Source organism: Phragmites australis, chromosome 20, assembly GCF_958298935.1.
Source record: "Phragmites australis chromosome 20, lpPhrAust1.1, whole genome shotgun sequence".
NCBI lineage: Eukaryota > Viridiplantae > Streptophyta > Magnoliopsida > Poales > Poaceae > Phragmites > Phragmites australis.
The window spans coordinates 17,087,916-17,105,964 of NC_084940.1; the positions used below are offsets into that span (position 1 = coordinate 17,087,916).

Sequence of the window (18,049 nt, forward strand, 5' to 3'; positions counted from 1 at the left end):
CAACAAGGCACTCCCATCAGTTAAGAAAAGGATGATACGGCAGAAAAAGCTCCCCTTCCATGTCCCAATATTCAGGTTTCCCACTCTACAAATCTGGGGGGAAGCAAACCCCTGGGTTCTACTACAAAAGGAGTGTGTTTTCATTGTGGAGACCCTATACACTGGGTCAAAAGATGTCCCAAGAAGTACTTCACCTGGAACCAGATCAACTATCAACCCCATATGAAGACCTCAATTCAGCATTTAGGCCATCACGATATTCAAGCAGCAACTTAAGATAGTCAAGCTCAATAGGATAATGTCAAGCCCAAAGAAGCTCAGTAGGAATCGAAAAGGTGAGAGTGATATTCCATGTCAGATGCAACCTTGTAATAATATGGATCCGATGTTGAAATCTCCTTATGCCTTCTCTTCGTATCAATTATCATCAAACCATGAATGGAAATTTATTTCCCCTTGTTCTACCGGGAGTTATTAATGTTTCTCCGCTCCATCTCTAGTCTGTCTTCTTACCAAGAACTGAAAATGCGTGTCAAAGAAGTCCACTCTTCTTAAGCGGGGTATACTTTCTAGTCAATCTGTTGGTTCTGGAATCCGAAGGTGTAGAAGTTGTTCTTAGGAATGGCTAGTGAGCAAGTGTAATGAAGTAATAAAGTGTGCCAAAGTAAAGACAATACCTAGAAGTTGCACTCCAACCCCAGGAGTGAATGCTAATAATAAGTACTCTTTCCTTAGAATTAGGATATGCCTTACTAAATCTTCAAGGGTCCGCCAAGGTCAATCAACAGATGAGAAGAACGTTAAAAAAATAAAGGAAACATATCAGGAGTGCTAAAGCTACGAAATTATCATGAATCATAAAGCACTAAGATATATCATGATCTCAAGGATTATTATCGGTAGTATGGAAACAAGAGTGGTGTAGCAAAGTATATGGTCCTATGTGACACATGTCAAAAAAGTTAGAACAATACATCAGAGATAGTTGAAGATACTAGGAATGGAATATTCAAGAACATCCAACATACTCAGGGTAATCAATCAAGATTTGTCGAGACAGTTACGAAAGCCGTCAAAAGCAAAGTGAGCCGAGTATGTCAGGGAAATGAGGTTAACACCGAGAAGAAAAAGCAATTTAGAAAGTGAAAAGAAAACTTGAAGATCAAGATCCCTTATCTCTTTTTTGATCTGCTCGAATCTTGAGGGCGAGATTCCTTTAAGGAGGATAGATTTGTAACACCCTAATTTTCAGAGTTTACAATTTTTTAAAATTTTCCAAGATTATTAAATAGCTTCACCAATAGAATAGGTTTAAAACCTATTTTCTTAATCAATCAATCAATATAGGTTATTATTTTGTATACATTGCATGCTGAGCTATGTTAGGAGCTAGGTAAATGCATTAGAGTTATTTTTTCCTTTCTTTCTCTTTGGTGTTTTGAGTGAAAAAGGTTTTGAAAAGGTTTTTGTAAAAGTCAATAGTGAATAAGTTAATGATCTTAATGGTTGGAATTCAAAATTCTTGAATTCATTATCTATTCAATCATTGATCATATCTAATCCTTCTCTAGTTCAATTCAAATCTTGTTCAAATTTCTCTACAAAAGTTTTTTTTCTAAACCTTATATATACCTAAAGTGTCATTAGGCTTAATCTCGCTCAAGTCCAAACTCTTAGCCAAGTCTTTTAGAAGGCTCAACAAAAGGATCCATGAAATCTGTAAATATTTGCGGAGTCCTGGACAGCCTCCTCTTCCCATGCAGTTTCAGAGTTCAAGACAGCATCAAATATAAATCTTGATAATACCAAAGTTTTAGGTCTCGTCGAGAGCTTCGATTTAAACCTATGAAAGTCCCCTTTGGATAATGGAGCTAGGAGTTATGGCCCCCGAAATCAGTACTGCACAGATAAGTCTGAGTTTAAATAGTTTATCTTGTGATGCATTTTTGAAAAATCAATATGACGTTTTTAGAAGTTCCAATGAATACTAAAGTTGTAGATCTTTTTGAGTACTATAAGATAGATTCTAAAAACATCCAATTTGGAGTCCGAACGATGGAGATATCATCATCGGAATAGAGGGTTACAAAAAAGGAAACCGTAACTGACTCGAACTCGAACCAGAGTCGTGTCCGGCTAGGACTCCATCTCAACCAGCGGACCCTAGCCCTATAAATAAGAGTTTCATGCCCTCTCATGCCCCTATTCCATGACTCCAATCCCTAGACACTGCTGCTGCCCTGCTTGTGCACCGTCGTTCGACAGTGCTGCGTCCCTGCCGCCCGTGATGCGCTACGTCGTCATCTCCATGAATCATCCTTCTTCGACCATCAAAGCAAGGTGAGGACCCTTCCTTCTCCTCCCTTACTCCTCTTTTATCATTATACTAAGTCTCTAGCCAAGCCCTAGCCCAGGCCAAAGCCCGATCTACGCCACCACGGTCGTCGCCGTCGTGGACAACCACGCTATTGCCAATTGGCATCAACATTCCCGACCGACCATAGGTGGAATCACCATACCCTTTGTCCAGATCGTTCCCCAGGATGTGTCCCATGCCCTCACTAACTAGATCGGCTATTAGAGCACCGATGCCCCCCAAAACGCAATCGTCGTGCTCGTTGCCCCATTCTGGACGTGTTCTGCGCGTGTAGTGAGTTTGCTGTTGGGTTCTCCATCAATCCAGAAGCCGTATGGATGTGCCATTAGCGTCACGGCGTGTCCCATAGAGTCTTCTATGTTAACCTAGGAGTACTTCACCATTTGATGAGCGACATGACTAGAACGTGGTTGCTTACTGTAGCATGTTGCAGCCATCATCCGTCTCATCTATGCTAATCATTCTTCCTCCCAGGGGATGATCTGCCCAAACCCGTGCTATATCATTATGTTTCAGGAAAATATGAACGTCTTTGTTTAGATGGTTCCTCAAAATTCATAGTCAATCTCCGGAAACATGAGCATCCTTGTTGCTGCATCTATTCGCTGTCACCACCAAACCTAGCAGTAGTCATCGCTTTTTGCTGCTACCTCGGACGACCTCTTCCAAAAATGACTATTCCTTTGAGTTAGCCTTTCTACATTATACACCATGCTTCCCTCATTTCACTGAAATGCCACCGAAACCCAATGTCAATGTCAGTGGCCACGCCTCCGATCACTGTCTTCGACAAAATTGGAGCCATCGCCGTTATACAGACTTACCGGTAGTATCCTTAACCTAGAAACGTAACCCCGGCCATTTGATCAGGGGTGGTCGAGACTAGACCTCAGCACACCTCTTCTTTAATCCAAGTCGATGCTTGCATAACATGCCAAGTCAGCACTACATCATCCTCCTTAGTTTAGTTAGCCCTATACTTCTTGAACCATGCACAATGACATTGTCAAGTCTGACACAATGATTGCACAATAAAATCTTTTCCTATAGGAAGATAACTCCAGTAAACTAATTTTTCTTTTTAGCCTAATACATCTTTCGAAAGCCCGTTCTCTTTCACATTAACTCCGATTTAGACAATTCTTTCACCTAAATATTTCTAAATCATACCTATCCAATCATAGTATTTTAAAGTGTTTTGATGATATTTGGTATGTTGTTCTTAGTGTTGTTTGTCGGTAGTTATTGTGATTAGTCGATAACATTCCAGAATAGTTCGAGGGACTTCAAGACTAATGTTTCATCAACACTGTGCAGCGTTGGGTAAAAGGCAAGTGTACTTCTTGATCATCTTGAACCTATATTTTTAAATATTTTATTTTACAAATTGCATGCAATGTCAATTTGATGGGTAGTCACCTATGTTAGGGTTTTACCTAGATATTCCCTTATCATTTTTTGAAGCCTAAGTGGTTTACGGTTAGATGTCTTTCATGGGTAGTAATGCTTAGCAATAGTGGTTAGAATGTTAGAAAGTGTCTTATACTTGACTAATGAATATATACAACAATGATGATTAATTAGTTAATGGAATATAAATATGGAACCTTAGGCCTTGAGCATAGTGGTGTTGTGATAGTGATCATAGTTATATTGTTGGTTTAGTATTTGCTCAAGTAACCTAAGTAAGGACGGATTCGTGAAGCGACAACCCTAGAAGTACCGTACCAACCATGAAACCAATATGGGTAAGACGTGACATACTAGTTAGAGTTCTATCCAGTGTGTGTCGAGTCAGCACAAAAGAGGACTTCTAGGTTGGACATGCTGCGGCCTTTTTTTAATCCCTGGTAGTGAAACCTAGTGGGCAGATGCATACTAGATTAGGCTCTGATTAGTGGTAAATATCATACAATAATTTCTTGGCAGCACATCACTTGCATGTATTAAGTGTCTTACAAACACGGCAAGATGGAATGCATTGACTCGTGGGAAAAATTGGACAACCTCTGCAGAGTGTAAAATCTGATGTATCATCCGTGCTCAAGGTCATAAGAGACTTGGATCCTCACATGATTAGTTGGTTTAAGTTATGGTTATGGTTATGGATACGATCTGGTGATATGAGATGATTATGGTTTGTAAGGTGGGTAGCCTTGAGTGATAGTTATTGGTTCTTTTGGGTTACACTCACTTAACAACTGCTTAATGCTTTTCAATAACATTACTGTTTACTTTACTCGTATTTATGCAAATATACCATATGTTAGCTTGTCCTTGATATAAGCCTGCATATCATTATTCTCTTATACACTTGTTGAGCACGTCATATGCTCACACTTGCTATTTTCCCTATACCATACGACATGTTTGGTGCTGCTCAGTGAGTGAAGATGTTGAAGATTATCAAGATGATGTTGTGACGTTTTAGACGCGTATCTCCCGGTCGGTTGCCTGCGATGTTGTTGGGCACCAATGCTTCTTTTCCGCTGCAGATATCTACATAGCAGATAATATATGTCAATTGTTGTAAAAGTTAAATGTTTATTCTATAAAAGTATTATTTTTGTTACTTCACCTGTGACATCCTTATATGTGTTAAACATCTTGGGCACACATAAGCCACATATCGTTTTGTCCGTTAAAACTGGGTGTGACATTCAGGTTTAGGGAATAGCATTTCCACCAGCGCACGCTGATCTGCAGATACACAACAATCATTAAAGAATCTAAGTTAGAGGCTGATATCACACAACAGATCATCTGCTACTAGAAATCTAATTGCTAGCTGTAAACATGTACCGAGAGCAAAGCAAAACATCTACCCAGTGCAGATCAGAGCATCAACTAGCTATTTAGCTACTGAAATGAGAGCAAAGCATCAACTAGCTATTCAACTACTGAAATTTCTACAAAAATCTAAGCTGAATCATCAGCTATTGAAATAAGAGCAGAGCATCATCTATTTAGCTACTGAGAGCAAAGTAGCAAGATTCAAGAAGATGAAGGAGGAGGAGGTGTACTAACCATTGGAGGAGGATGAGAAGTAGCTCATCTTCAGCTTTGTTGCATCAGAGGACTAGCAACAGTTTTAGCTCTGTGGCAGACTTGCAGTGCAGCTGCTTGAGTTCAGTACTGCACGGATTGCAGAGGCAGCTTGGGACCGACGGGACTGCAGGGGCACTTGGATAGATAGGGAGAGGCACAAGAGAGGAGGAGAAATGGTGACGGTGGGCTAGCCACTAGTCGAAGGCAAGTGCGACGGCGAGCTAGCCTGGGTGGGAGAAATTTCGTTCTCTCGCTCAGGCTATGGCCTAGGCGGCGACTCTATGCAGAGAGATTGAGAGAGAGGAGGCAGAGCATAGCATACCTCTTTATATATATAGGCTCAGATCATCTAAACCCAAATAGTCCAAAAGCACATCAAGTCTAACTTGCTCTTTTCTCTTGCCAGACAAGTCGTCCTCAAGTAAGCTGGATGCTTAGTTGATGACTAAGCAGATGACTAGGTTCTTGATCGTGCTTCAGAGGACCAAGTCGAGGTTCAAATACCGATTAAGCCGACTAATCATAACTAATCATGACTAAATGGATGCTTTAAAAACGTTGATGTGGATACAACCTTAGATGAACGAGAGGGCAACCAAGATTTTGTTGATTGCTTGTCGTAGCAGATTATAACCTTAATGTGATCTAATAAAATTTCACCCTTTCCTTAAAAAAGAGTTGGTTCCTTAAATTGACCTTTTAATTAAGATCAAATATCAATTTTTGCAATTGGGTCTGATCATCGATACTTTCTAACCCCTCATTTAGTTAGCAATTGCTACGAAAGTTTTATTTTTAAGTTTTTAGGTAATTATTTTAGATTTAGTTCCTTAGAATTCATGTAAAAACCCTCTGTCAAGCAGACCTTAATTATTTTTTCACTCTTATAAAACTGTACGGGATATTCATTCCTTTTTTTAGTTTCTCCCATTTATTTCGCCCTTCCCTTCCCTCCACTGTCACCACCACCTCCTCCCCGTGGGGAACCGCCCTTCTCGATCTCCTCCCCAACCAACCGGCGGCGGAGGCGAGCGGCGACGGAGGCGAGCGGCGACATCGAGCTCCCGAGGCAGCATCTTGTAAGCAATCCTCTCCTAACCCTAACGCCGCATCCGATTTCTTCTAATGGGGGGGGGGGGGGGGGCTCAATCTCAGATCCATCCGACTAGTATTTGGGCATTTCTTGATTCTTGGTTTATTTCCTGATCATTTCTTCGATCCATATCCCTTTCCCCCAATCTAATCTGTGCGCAATCTCTGTGGTAGGATTGGATTTCGCCTCTCCGGTTCTTGATTGGTCAGTCGCCCGTGGTGATGGGAGGAGGCGTGTGGCTGTCTCCTTAAGGAATTCTTAAGGGAATTCTGTGATGGCTTCGGAGGCCGCTCCTGAAATAATTGCCGAAAAGAAATGCGATAAAACCGTGGTGGAATCCGCCGCGCCATTGACTCCTCAGAGGCAGTCCAAGGGACCGACTGTGAAAGCAGGCCCTGCTTCGCCGAGTGAAACTGCAGCAGACGACGTAGCTGCATCAAGTGGGGTGAAAGAACTCAGTAAGAATAGCTGCAATTCTGCTGATGGTTCTGTGAAGCTGGATGACATTGAGTATGCTGAGAAGAATTCACTGTGTGGGAGTGTCAAGGATAGCTCGGTATCTGCTAAATGCAGTGACAGAGCAAGCAACCTGTCGAAAGCCAGTGGGAGTGCAAAGGTCAGCGGCCAGGCTGCTGATTTGATCGAGAGCGACAAGAGTAGCCTTTATCGGGCCAGTGGTGGCAGTGATGTGAGCGATGAGAGCACCTGTAGCAGCATATGCAGCAGTGTCAGCAAACCTCACAAGTCGAATGATTCAAGGTGGGAATCGATTCAGGCAGTCCGAACTAAAGAAGGATCGATAGGGCTTGGTCATTTCAGGCTGCTCAAGAGGCTTGGCTGTGGTGACATTGGCAGCGTGTATTTATCAGAACTTAGTGGCACAAAATGCTACTTTGCCATGAAGATTATGGACAAGGCATCTCTCGCGAGCCGCAAAAAACTGCTGAGAGCACAGACTGAAAGGGAGATATTGCAGTGTCTGGACCACCCCTTTCTTCCAACATTGTACACTCACTTTGAGACGGATAAATTCTCATGCTTGGTGATGGAGTTCTGCCCTGGAGGTGACCTGCATACCCTAAGGCAAAAGCAGCCTGGCAAATATTTCCCTGAACAAGCTGCCAAGTAAGTGCCTTGTTTTCAATCTTTTGTTGATTGAGAGCTATTCATGAAAAGTCTTTCATTCATGAGCTACTGTTCCTTTTTGATAAAGCATTCAGTTGGTATATACTCCATCCGATTGCAAATGTAGGTCGTTTTAGACTTGTGCACAAGGATTAAGAAAGTAGATCAAATGACCTTGTTGCCCTTTATTTATTCTGTATTGGAAAAGATAACTCATTAATTTGTGAGAGTGGTAGCATTCATTGAACAAGGGCAAGAAGGGAACAAAAGAGAAAAAAGTGCATAGAAGTTTGAGAATGACTTACATTTAGAGAATAGTTGAGGAGGCTAAAACGACCTATATTTGCAATCAAAGGGAGTAATAAATATTGTGATTTGGATAAGTTGTTAGTTCATTCACTTTTAATATCTAGTCCCAAAATTTAGAGGATAACCTTAATTTATGTCCTTACTGTATTCTTTATTGTGGACAACATCGTTTTCAGCATCATCGCCTCACTCATGTTTATTCATTGGTCGCTGGTCCTGTGCTTATATTGTTCTGTCCACTATTTCAACCGCATGAAAGTTAGTTATAAAATATGTTTCCTTTCATGTGCCTGTATTTGCAATTTAGCTAGCATTATTTGTTCTGGACTTATACTGTTACGCTGTTAAAATATCAAATACTGGGTTTTTGGTTATGTGAACTGTACAGTTGTCCTGGAGTTTATTATTTCTACTAGCGACATGCGTTCTTTTGTGCGGATCATCTTCATTGTTAACAGTTACTGATTTTTTGAGAAGTGCTTTGGATTGCATCTCTAGTTGATGTTACCAATGAACTGTTGAAATTGAATTGTTGCTATTGCTTATTTGCTTGTTGAAAAATTGAGCACTGCTGTATGTTAAAATCTGAAGGTACAGTGGAGCACAAAAATACTGAAATCTGTATATATTTGTCATTGTCAGTAGACATGCGCATTTGATGTGGAAGTGACTCTGTTGTTAAATGAGGTTGTTGGGACTTGGGATGGCCTATCATGCAAGAGTTTCTTGTTACCATTGTTTGCTTAGAGGTCTTTGGACTTTCAGATTGTTCCATGTCAGATACAAAGTTTATTAGGATGTAATCATTTGTTTTATTTTATCTCTTTTTTGGTGTTCAAATTATTTGAAATTTTACAAGTTTAAACATTGTGCTGCTTCTGTATATGGTTTGTTTTCTATTGCATATAGAGCTTGTAGCTGCTCTGTTCTCTTTCTCTCTCTGAAATGATTATTGTTTACTGCCGAGTTAACAACCTACATGAGCAACATGGTGAAAAGAAGAAAACATCAACCACCTGATCTCCAAGGAAAAAAGCACATCCATGTGCAATATCTAGTTATGTAGTCCCTGAAAGGTGTAAGCATGGAATATTTATTCTGATAGTAGATGTGATATAATAAACGATCGTATCTTTATTTGTGCAATGTATTTTCAGCGAAATGTTCAATTGAATATCTTAGTAAACTTTAGAACGCGCACAATCGAATTTTTGGATTGGTTTTATGAAAATGGCATGAGTAGAGTAAAATATTCCATAAAATTATATTTTTTATTAGGTTTACAAATATATAATAATAATAGAAAGTGGTGTCAGACTATGTTTTGGATCGTGTAATCTAAAATGATACCTATTTTTGGCTGGAGGGAACATCATCTTGGCTCTGGAGTTTGAATCATGTCTTATGTTTAAAGAGTCCATTTCCGCAAGATCTCTTTGGAGCATGAACATGGCCACCATGTCTGTCATGGTGAAGGTATATCGATAGACAGACTAAAAACATGTGAAATTGCATTGGCAGACATATACATAACAACTTCAGTATGTGAGTAACAACATATGGAATTGCTCATTACTTGCTACTGTTTGGGGAATAAGTGTCTATTAATTTACCCTCTGCATGTCATCCGTTTTTGGCATGGATATGTATGTATCTAGTGCCTAATTTAGTTCTCTCAATTTTTATATGAGATAATTCCCTGTGTGCCACTGAATGTTAATGAAATTCTCGATTCACCACTAAAAAATTCATAGTCCATTCCATGCCATCACTTAATTTTTTTCTTTCCCTATGTGCCATCACCATCATAACGGAGGTAACAGCAGTGGCACATAGGGGATGAAAAAACTAAATTGGTGGCATGGAAGGGACTGATTTTTTTGGTAGCAAATCGAGAATTTCATTAACACTTAGTGGCACACAGGGAATTTCTCTATTTATATTTTACTACTTTTGCCTACTCGTGCTACGTTTTGTTTTTGTACCGATTGTGCTTGAGATGAACCGTGTGTGGGACCTTTGTTCGAATAACCTTTTAAACTACATCTCTTTAACTTATGTGGTTCTGGTTAGCATCGAGGTATTCATGATTAGTGTGCAGGCTCAATTGTTTTCCCGCCATTATCTTCTATCAGATGGATGTGTGTTGAGAAACTTCTTTTGTTCTTTATTAAATGCTGCTGCTTTTGACAGTTTGTAGACCTTGCTTTCCTGATACAGTTGGAGTTCTTGATGTGTCCATCACTTTTGGATAATATATGTAATATTATTCTGATGCTTTCTTGGCATTTAGCATGATAGGCTGCCTGACTGTCTTGTCATGGACAGCTGCAGCAAACCCTTGTCAAGTTTAAGAATTTATGTTGACATCAAGTTGTATCATTGTATGCAGGTTTTATGTAGCAGAGGTGCTTCTTGCTCTGGAATACTTACACATGCTTGGTATCATATATCGTGATTTAAAGCCAGAGAATGTTCTTGTGAGAGAAGATGGCCATATCATGCTGTCAGATTTTGATTTATCCCTCCGATGTGCTGTGAGCCCTACTCTTCTCAGATCTTCTAACCCCAGTGCGGATAACGAAAAGGGCAATCCAGCTTACTGTGTGCAGCCTGTGTGCATTGAGCCAGCCTGCATCCAGCCATCTTGTGTGATGACAACCACATGCTTCTCTCCACGCTTTTTCTCCTCCAAGTCCAAGAAGGAGAAGAAGGCAAAAGCTGACCTGGCAAATCAGGTCAGACCACTTCCTGAGCTCGTTGCAGAGCCCACAGATGCAAGGTCAATGTCTTTTGTTGGCACCCATGAGTACTTGGCACCTGAGATTATAAAGGGTGAGGGGCATGGAAGTGCTGTGGACTGGTGGACATTTGGCATATTCTTGTATGAACTTCTTTTTGGCAAGACACCATTCAAAGGTTCTGGGAATAGGGCAACATTGTTCAATGTCGTTGGACAGCCCCTTAGGTTCCCGGAATCACCTGTAGTGAGTTTCGCTGCTAGGGATCTGATTAGGGGCTTGCTCATCAAGGAACCGCAGCATCGATTAGCCTATAAGCGTGGAGCCACAGAAATAAAACAGCACCCATTATTCGAAGGTGTTAACTGGGCATTGATAAGGTGCGCTACGCCACCAGATATCCCCAAGCCAGTCGAGATCCCTCGTGCAGTAGCCTCATCAAGCCAGAAGGCTATGCCAGCAGCTGAGAAAGGTTCAGACTATCTTGAATTGGAGTTCTTTTAGTGGAGTCATCTATGTATCCCATGTGCAAGCTGTAAGGTTCTTTCTTTTTCCCTTAGACTTTTTTTTTTCTGGATTCTAATAACTTTATATGTAGATTCATATGCTCCTGTTGTCGTTTTTCTTTAAGTTCCTCAGTTCATTTCATTAGATGGGAGCCTCAGTCTGGTGGAGTTTGTAATCCTTCATTGGTTACCTTGCACTAGGTTTCCCCAATAACATGGAAACATTTTTGTTCAATCTGCAACCGCGATTTTACAATCCGTTTGCTGTATTTCGAAGTTCATTGCACCTTGATAATGTGGTTAATTTCAGCTTTCGTAATTGCATGCCCTTTGAAATGATAGTTTGATTTTTGTTTCTTACACTGTTGGTCTTGGGACCATTGTTCGAACATGTATTCAGCATACTGTGGCAGGTAAGGTACTCACTATGAAGTTTGAGCTTGAGGGATCTCCAAAATTGCTATACTGCATTTGTGACATGTTAAATGACTGATTGATTTAATCTTGATCCAATTTGCATTATCGCCTGATGAACTGCCAATTTTATTTTCCAATTCACTGAAAATCTTGTTTCAGGGTTAGAACCTGGACATTGCTCAAGTTTTTTTTTTGGCTAATTTGTGATGTTGAAAACGTGTCACTTCTTGACGACAGTCGTATAGAGATTAAGACCTTTTTTTTATAATACTCTTTTTGATCATAAATGTATATTTTTTATTTTTATTTTTATTTTTATGAAGGCTCACACCCTCATAGCAACGGAGGGCTAAGAGAGCGCCTCGGGGGCAGCCGCAATACATATTCACAAATGTATGTTGTATTAAACTTATGCGTAATGATTAAGAAAATGTCAACTGATCATGTTGCCCTTCATTTATACTACATTGGGGAAGAGAGATCATTTATACATGAGTGGTAGCATTTGTGATCTCTCTTGAATACATGTATATTCTCCCAAACGATACAATTTAAATATCTAAACCTTGCAAAGGGGATAGTTCTGGAAGACTATCCACGCCTCATCTTAGAGATCATGTCTGCTACATTCTCCTAAATCACTAAAACCAAACATACCTAACTTCAATCACACCAGCCTGAGAAACCAACCATAAAAACGAAATTCTCATAATATGGTTTGTTTTAGAAGAACACATTATATGTATATCAAGTAGTTGGCGTGTTTGGTTCATGGTGCTGCTTATTCAAACCAAATTTGGCCTACTCAGGAAGTTTGACCATTATCTGGTTTGGAGCCAAGATTTGACCATGCCTCAAGAAATATTGGCTGGCCATAATTTCTTTGTATGGCTATCTCAAGCAAAACTCCGGGGACGTTGCTCGGGCAAAATTCTATGTTGATGACAATCCAAACATTTGTTTTATGAATCTGAGTGCAGCACGGTTGTGCATGCCAGAGTATGTCCGCCCACACACCTAGATTAGGAAATACAAAAAAACACATTTTTTTTGTCTAGCCCACCCGTTAGCGTGCATCCCCTAGCCCTGCCCGCACCCACTCATCCCCACTTTGTACCAGTGGCCGAAGGGAAAACAATTCCCACCCGGTGCTGTCGATAGCACAAAGGCTGAGAGATGAAGCTAAGGTTTGAAGCCCAATACAATCACTACTACTGCAACACATTATGATTAGGACTTGCACGACTAGCCTTCTTGTGATATAATGTGATCCTTCCCGAGGTTGTGGCCATCGTAGATGGACAGTGCCTCGTCCCATAGCATTAAATGCTACAGAGTAGGGTTTTGTAGACCGACTTGGCGCCGTGCGATAGATGGATAGGGTCTGCAGAATGACTAGGCAAGTGGATGAGTTCGCAGGCGGGCTCACAGAAAGCTTGGACGAAACGGCTTGGCAGATAAGCTTGCGGTTCATAGTAAGGGGACAGGTAGGGTTACCAAAGTAAAATAAGAGTGGAGGCATCCAAGAGGATGGGATGCGCCCTGTAGTACCACCAACGCAAGGTGCAGTGCGCATGCTCCGCGTGGTGATGGCTTGAGAAAAGAATATCTTGCTCGGTATGGGTTTACTAAAAGGGGCCCACATGTAACTTCTCCTCTTGTATATAAAGAGGAGGGGACTTGGTTTGTAGAGAACGAAGAAGAACGAGTCTAGGATTCGAGGAGGAACTCATCTGTAACCGGTTGACAAACACTCATAACAAAATACACATGATGTAAGGCTGTATTCTTTAGGAGGTTTGAACCTAGATAACCCCTGGTGTTCTTGAGTTCATCACACCGCAAGCGTCATTCACACGCCTATCGACCGGTACACCCTGGAATCATTGTCAGGGACTAACCCTCAACAGTTGGCGCGCCAAGCAGGGGGTGTATTTCTACGTTTCGGTAAGTATTGGAGATTAGATTGGACTACCCATGGCCGGATCCACGACAATGAAGGTGATATGCCCTAGAGGCAATTATAGGGATGATTGTATCACACGTCTATATTCACGTACTATCGAATAGTGTGTTATTTCAAGAATAACTATCGTTTACATTGATTGGTAAGTATGTAACTTGTTCATAAAACTCTTTGTTTATATCATGATGTTATTTTTAGTCGATTTCTGATCGCATATCATTATGATGATACATAAGACCAGCACATGTATTGATTGATGATCACGTTTTATGGATTATAGGTATAGAGATATCAGGTTAATAATGTGGATATTTATGTTAGAGAACATGACGTTGGATAGACCCACCCTGAGATACTGCTGGGATTGTTATCTATGATGTGCCATCAGTTGTTATCTCAAATAGTGTACCTGCAGGATCCTTAGACCTGAGATCGTCATTAATTCCCAGAATGTGTAGTGCCATACTTTGAGACTGTCAAACGCTATTCTGTAACTGGGTAGTCATAAAGGTAGTTTTCGGGTTTGTCATGAAACATGTCGTGTGATATGAGTGATCAAGATAAAATTTGCCCCTTCTTGATAATGAGAGAGATATCTCTAGGCCCCTCGAGGTAGTTAGATCGAGAAAGTGCATGACCATACCAATATGATTAAATAGTTAATCATGATGAATCCACTACTTGATCGAGTGAATGGCCGAGCTATCACAAGGGTGGCACGTATCTCATCTTTAACTTGATTGGTATCGTGAGGCGAAGGGATCGGTGCATGTGTATATCAAGGTTCAGCCGATATAATCTTTTATGTATACTCAGGAGTCAATATGTCCTGCTAGGGACCGCTATTGATTTTGGTTTGGAAAGGGTTCCGAGTCGTATCCGTTTGTACATGAACCTAACATGTCACACACTTAATGGGTTAGAACAAAACATGCGAGTTAGATTCGTATATGGGTTTTGATTAGATTGTGATCCATGAGAAATTAGAGTCCTAAAGGGCTTCCAATGTAGGAGCCTATTGGCAAGCTCTATATAAGGAGAGGCATGGGTATGACGTGCTGAGGTTGAGCCACTCTGAAACCCTAGCCGTAACCTTTCACAAAAATCTCCTAAAACCCTAGCCGCGCGTGCGGTGCTAGCACATTGGCACTCGTCGTTTCTGTCCAGTACGTGTGGATACCGTAGAGGCACTGCTGCTATTGTGGCACTGATCTTCTCGACGAGTTGAATGTGATGTGCTCGGAGTTGGTTGAGGAGCACGACCACCTGCTCGGAGTTGGTCGAAAAGCATGACAACCTACTCCGAGTTGGTCGAGTAGTGTAACCACCTGCGTGGGGCTGGTCGCGGATTTGGTCGAGAAGCTGCTCGAGGAGTTTGACGCGCACGACGTTGGATCGGTATACTCCAACTTTTCTTCTGCTGCACTGTGCGTTGAGCGGTAACGATCTATGATCTCCTATTAGCATGATTTCCTAGGTGAATGCGGTAGAATTTTTTTGTTTTAGGCTAGAGTAGCTTGCCCGTTTCCCAACAGACAACCACTAAGTCCTGTTCCGAGAACCTCGGCCACCGCGAGGTATTCGTCATGGGTTACGACCCATATGAGCCCGGTTTGCTCTAGGTATGGGACACCGAATCGGAGTCTGAAGGCTCTGAGGCTCATCAGGAAGTTTGCATGATAGTTCATGCAATGAGGGGCAGCTAAGGCTCCCATGTTTTGGATGCCGGTGATGATCCCTAGGCCACGCGCCCAGAGGGGAACCAAACCAGCGCTAGGCACGGAGAAGCTTTGACACAGCCCTAACCACCACAACATCGTTCGGAAGAGCTGCTGCAAAGGACGTGGTCTTTGGCAGCGTTGTCACCTGGCCATCACGCCGCACAAATGCTGGGGCTCCCTCCCTCACGATATGTTGCCACTCCACGCTCGGTAGCTCAACTATGAGGCTATGATGCCTGCATAGAATCTGTAGACCATGCAAATACTTCTTAGCCACCCACTGGTAGTAGTACCGAAGGGTTCACTAGTAGCGCTATTGTTGCATGACCTTGCCCTCTTGGTTGAGACCGCCCGATGCCAAACTGTGGCAGCAAATACCACGTTCGTCGCTAGGACTGATGGAGGTCATGATCGCCAAGAATTGTGGTAGGCCCCACAGCAGAAAAGGTCTCATCCTCCCTCAGTAACGGGGAGCACTTAGAATCCCCTACCGCATTAGGATAGCCAACCCTCTAACCTACGTGACTCTCTACGGCAACGTGACCTCCGCGGCGTAATCCAGAGCCAGATAGCCACCTAAGAGTACGAGGACCGCGCCCGGTGAGAGCAGAAAAAGGGTAAGCAGGCCTACCACTCACCTCCCCCACGTAGGGAGGCATCAGATTTCTTCATCCCATCCCTAGGACCGTGTGACTGTCTTCTCTCTCTCTCCCTAAGCACACGTCATCACCCATCTGCGGGTGACTCCCTGTTATGGAATAGGGTGCAATGCCCTATTAGCACAACTTTGAGAGGTGCACTGACCAGACAAGTTCCGGTCGGTTCTAGTCGAAAAGTATGATGACTCGACAAACCCCGAGGAGTTCCTATAGATTTACACCATCATGGTGCAGGCTACAGGAGGTCACAGGAAAGTCATGGTCAACTATTTCCCGATCACCTTGATCGGTTCAGCTTAGTTCTGGCTTATGAACCTCCCTCATGAGTCGGTTCACTCCTCGGAGGATCTGTGTGAACAATTTTTTCACCAACTTCTAGGGGACCTATGTCCGACTCGGGGTTAATGACGACCTATACCAAGGCAGTGACAAGGTGAGTCATTGCGAGACTTTATCCGGTGCTTCACCAAGCGCCAAAACACCATTCCAAGGATCACAAGTGAATCCAATTGGTCATAGCATTCAAGAGAGGGGTCAGTGACCAGAAGATGGTTGAGAAGCTATCCACCAAGGAAATCTGAAGCACTACCAAGCTCTTCAAGCTTGCAGACAAGTGCGCATAGACCGCTGTGTCCCGAGAGCATCAGATTGATGCCAGGTAGTGGCCGACCTCCGACCAGCCCACCTCCTCCAAAGGGGTCAACTAGAAGGAGAAAAAGAAGAACAAATGCAAGGAAGAACCATCCGACGTCTTGGTGATTGAGCAGACTAGCTAACCGCGCTGGCGCTTCGAGAAAAAGGAGGGGAAGAAAGGCAGTGGCTACTGCTTGATCCACTGCACAAAAGCCCACGACGCAACCGAGTGTAAGGTCGTGCGGGGTATCATCGGCAAGGAGCTTGGAGGGCATAAATCTAGGCACAACGAGGATGGTGAGGATGGAGGCGACTCCGACCAGTCAGCACTGGCGTACCAACAAGCCAATCTCATGGTCCACCACATCTTTGGAGGCACCACAACATATTCCTCGAATAGGGAATACAAGTCGGTGGTCTGAGAGGTGTGGGCGACCACGTCAGGCCCAAGCCTATGTCTGAAGTGATCGGAGGTGCCCCTTACCTTCAGTCAAGTGACTTGGTCGCTAGCCTATTGTGGTCAAACCCACTGTGCAGATCATTCGACTGGGTCGCGTACTGGTTGATAGAGGGTGCTCCCTCAAAGATGCCTACGGGATGATTTTTGATCACGGAGGTCTCACCAGTAGGGGAGCCAACTGCACCAGAGAGAGTTCTGGGGCCATACAAGTCAGTTTGTGGGATTGCTGTTAAGGATCACATGCCCATCAGCTACAGATTGTGGACTGGTGAACGAGGTGATCCGCACGTGGTTCCTGATTCGATCAAGAACGACATCTTGTGGCCGAAGATATTAGAGAAGTTTGACTTCCTTGATTTGACAGATATAGAAGTAGTTAAGCGTATGACGCTAATGATCATGGGCCTTTCATTTAAGAACTAGAAGGGGACACTGAACAGAACTTATGTGCAGAAAGGTACAACACCAGATTTCCACAAATGGCCATACCTGGAAGATCATTAGCAAGCCTTTACGGAGTACAAGTTGTCGGAAGAAGCACAGAGGTTGAGTGAGGTGAACAAAGCAAATTCGAAGAAGAACCTGTACCCCCACAGAGTCGGCAGTCGTTGGTACGTGAGGAAAGAAAGGCAATGGCAACAATAGCTAGATGAACCGTGAGAGAGAGGTGTCATGCCTGAGAAGGAGGGCTGAAGCGAACGATCGACACACTTCCTTCTTGGGAGGGGTGCTTCTTACTCGTCTGATGGAAGCTTATCCTTTACGACCTCCAAAGACCTGGAAGCGACCCAAGATCTTGCAAAAAAGCTTGCGAAAGCCCACGAGCAGTCCTCACAAGGCTCTTTCAAGCCAGACAGGGATAGGGACGAGCTCACCTTGGCCCTGGGAAACAAGGAGCATGGTGGTCGCACACGAGGCGTTGGGGTGATGGGTTGGAAATTTGAATTCCCAGACGACGTTGATAGTTAAAAGAGTCAAAAGAGATCCCATGCAG

The 18,049-nt window shown here is 42.8% G+C and overlaps 1 protein-coding gene across 1 annotated transcript; it reads left to right on the top strand.

Annotated features, from left to right (window-relative positions):
- The first annotated feature begins 6,345 nt into the window (after nt 1-6,345).
- Nucleotides 6,346-11,434, top strand: LOC133901649 (serine/threonine-protein kinase D6PK-like). The gene is made up of 3 exons (XM_062343085.1): nt 6,346-6,504; nt 6,692-7,643; nt 10,345-11,434. The coding sequence occupies exons 2-3, from the start codon at nt 6,793-6,795 to the stop codon at nt 11,195-11,197; spliced, it is 1,704 nt and encodes a 567-aa protein (XP_062199069.1). The 5' UTR covers nt 6,346-6,504; nt 6,692-6,792; the 3' UTR covers nt 11,198-11,434.
- Nucleotides 11,435-18,049: the final 6,615 nt, after the last annotated feature.

Coding starts and splice junctions, on each gene's coding strand:
- LOC133901649 (XM_062343085.1), top strand. CDS start 6,793: ATGGCTTCGGAGGCCGCTCCTGAAATAATTGCCGAAAAGAAATGCGAT. Junction 7,644..10,344: donor TTCCCTGAACAAGCTGCCAA/GTAAGTGCCTTG, acceptor CATTGTATGCAG/GTTTTATGTAGCAGAGGTGC.